Source organism: Coregonus lavaretus, assembly GCF_964263955.1.
Source record: "Coregonus lavaretus genome assembly, contig: HAP1_SCAFFOLD_1801, whole genome shotgun sequence".
NCBI lineage: Eukaryota > Metazoa > Chordata > Actinopteri > Salmoniformes > Salmonidae > Coregonus > Coregonus lavaretus.
In genome coordinates this window covers 10,876-12,500 of record NW_028157278.1, presented here as the reverse complement: position 1 = coordinate 12,500, position 1,625 = coordinate 10,876, and the positions used below count along the sequence as shown (strand labels likewise).

At 44.7% G+C, this 1,625-nt stretch overlaps 1 protein-coding gene across 1 annotated transcript in view; it reads right to left on the bottom strand.

Annotated features, from left to right (window-relative positions):
* The window catches only part of LOC311125590 (palmitoleoyl-protein carboxylesterase notum1a-like), a gene marked incomplete at both ends in the record, with an annotated part of 11,347 nt that extends 10,470 nt beyond the window's left edge, over window positions 1-877 (bottom strand). Inside the window, one exon of the mRNA XM_084199614.1 lies at window positions 498-877. Within this exon, the coding sequence (XP_084055740.1) occupies window positions 498-877 (380 nt within the window). The remainder of the gene's footprint in view (window positions 1-497) is intronic.
* Window positions 878-1,625: the final 748 nt, after the last annotated feature.

The following is a 1,625-nucleotide window of genomic DNA, read 5'->3' as shown; positions in this document are numbered from 1 at the left end:
CCTGTGACGCAAATAAACGCCACTAAATATACAACCAACCACCACTAAAGCTATACATTGTTTGCCTGTCGCCCGCTGTACATGAAAGGCATTCTTTTCACTGTGGCCTCGCTTGCTCTCCCTCCGCAAAATTCCTTTTGTCAAACGTTCCATTGATGAGAGGCATGCATCTGATCTCGCGGTCCGGGCTCTCGCTCTCTTGAGCTCCGACATAGATCTCAGAGAGCGCCCGTCCTCTGATCTTTTTCGTTTTTATCCATTTCGGTCACATCCGGAGTGACATGAAGGGCAGGAAAAGTTGTTGTGGTGGTGATAGATGGACTGGCTTTCACTCAACCATTGCGTCTGATAGACAACTGGAAAGATGTGTCAAAGCCAATACGCACAACAAAAGTATGTGATTTTCATGTGAGTTTAGGCTACTTGTGGTATGTTGAAAAGTGAAGTTTAGGCGACTTTAATTCAGGCCAATTCAGACTTTAAACTTTTCCACTTACCCAGCTGGTGATCCATCGTTACACGTCACAGAGGAATTGTCCAAGAAGTGCAGCCTCATGTCCTGGTCCAGCTTCTGCGCCGAACACGGGTACAGTGACTGCGCCAGGTTTTTAATTTGGGTCATAAAGTTGTCCATGTTCCCCTCGACGGCCGTGAAGTCTAACGGGAAGCTCTCACCGGCTCCGGTCCCCTCTACTACACGGTCCCTGTACGTTAACGGTGGGGACGGCATGGCCGAGTCTCTCCGGTGTTGCGCGCGGCTGCCCCGTAGCCTCCTCGCCTCTGGTGCTCCAATGTGAAGAAGACCCAACAGCAAAGCGGAACGCAGCAACGAGAGAGTCCCTATAGGGCTACTCCTCTCAATACTTTGGCTAGTCATTTCAAAAACCTTTCAGGGGGAAAAAACGATTAAATAGTTCCTTGGTGTAAAAACGAAACAAGAGTGCGTCTGGTCTGGTGAGCTAAATGAAAAAGTTGCAATGGATGAATTGCAAAAGAGAGTAAAATATCAACAGAGAGAAAGAGTTCCACTTGGCATCAGTGTGTTATCGACAGAAGAATTAGGTGTTCCAGAGCTCGGATGTGGGCTGTCAGACTAATCTAAAATGCCTTCAAGCTAGAACGCGTAAAACAATTAAATCATGTTTCGGTGTGGTGCGCCATTCGCATTCAATCCCATTCATTGCTTTCCTTTAGAAAACAACAACAATGTAATTGCAATAAAAATATAGTCTATATTAAACAATAAAAAAATAGAAAAATACTACCTTGAAGTCACTCGTATCATTTAAAAATGCGGATAAAAATAAAAATCAAGTTAATTTTAGTAATGAAAAATTCACCAAAAAGTGCTTGCATCCCCCTTCTATTTCTTGAGTTATCCAACGGTTTTCAACGGTTTTCTCCAGCGCTGATAAGACAGATGGCAACACTTGCTGCTGCTGTCCTGGTCGAAGTTACATTCATACTTTTCTACAAGGCAAGCACCAGAGGGATTTTATTCAAACGTTCCACCCTTTTCTTTCCCCCAAACCAATCGTTATCGTGGGCTGGTGCTTTGAGGGGCGTGAGCTTCACACACACACACACGTTTGTTTTACTATCCTTGTGGGGACCAAACAATTGAT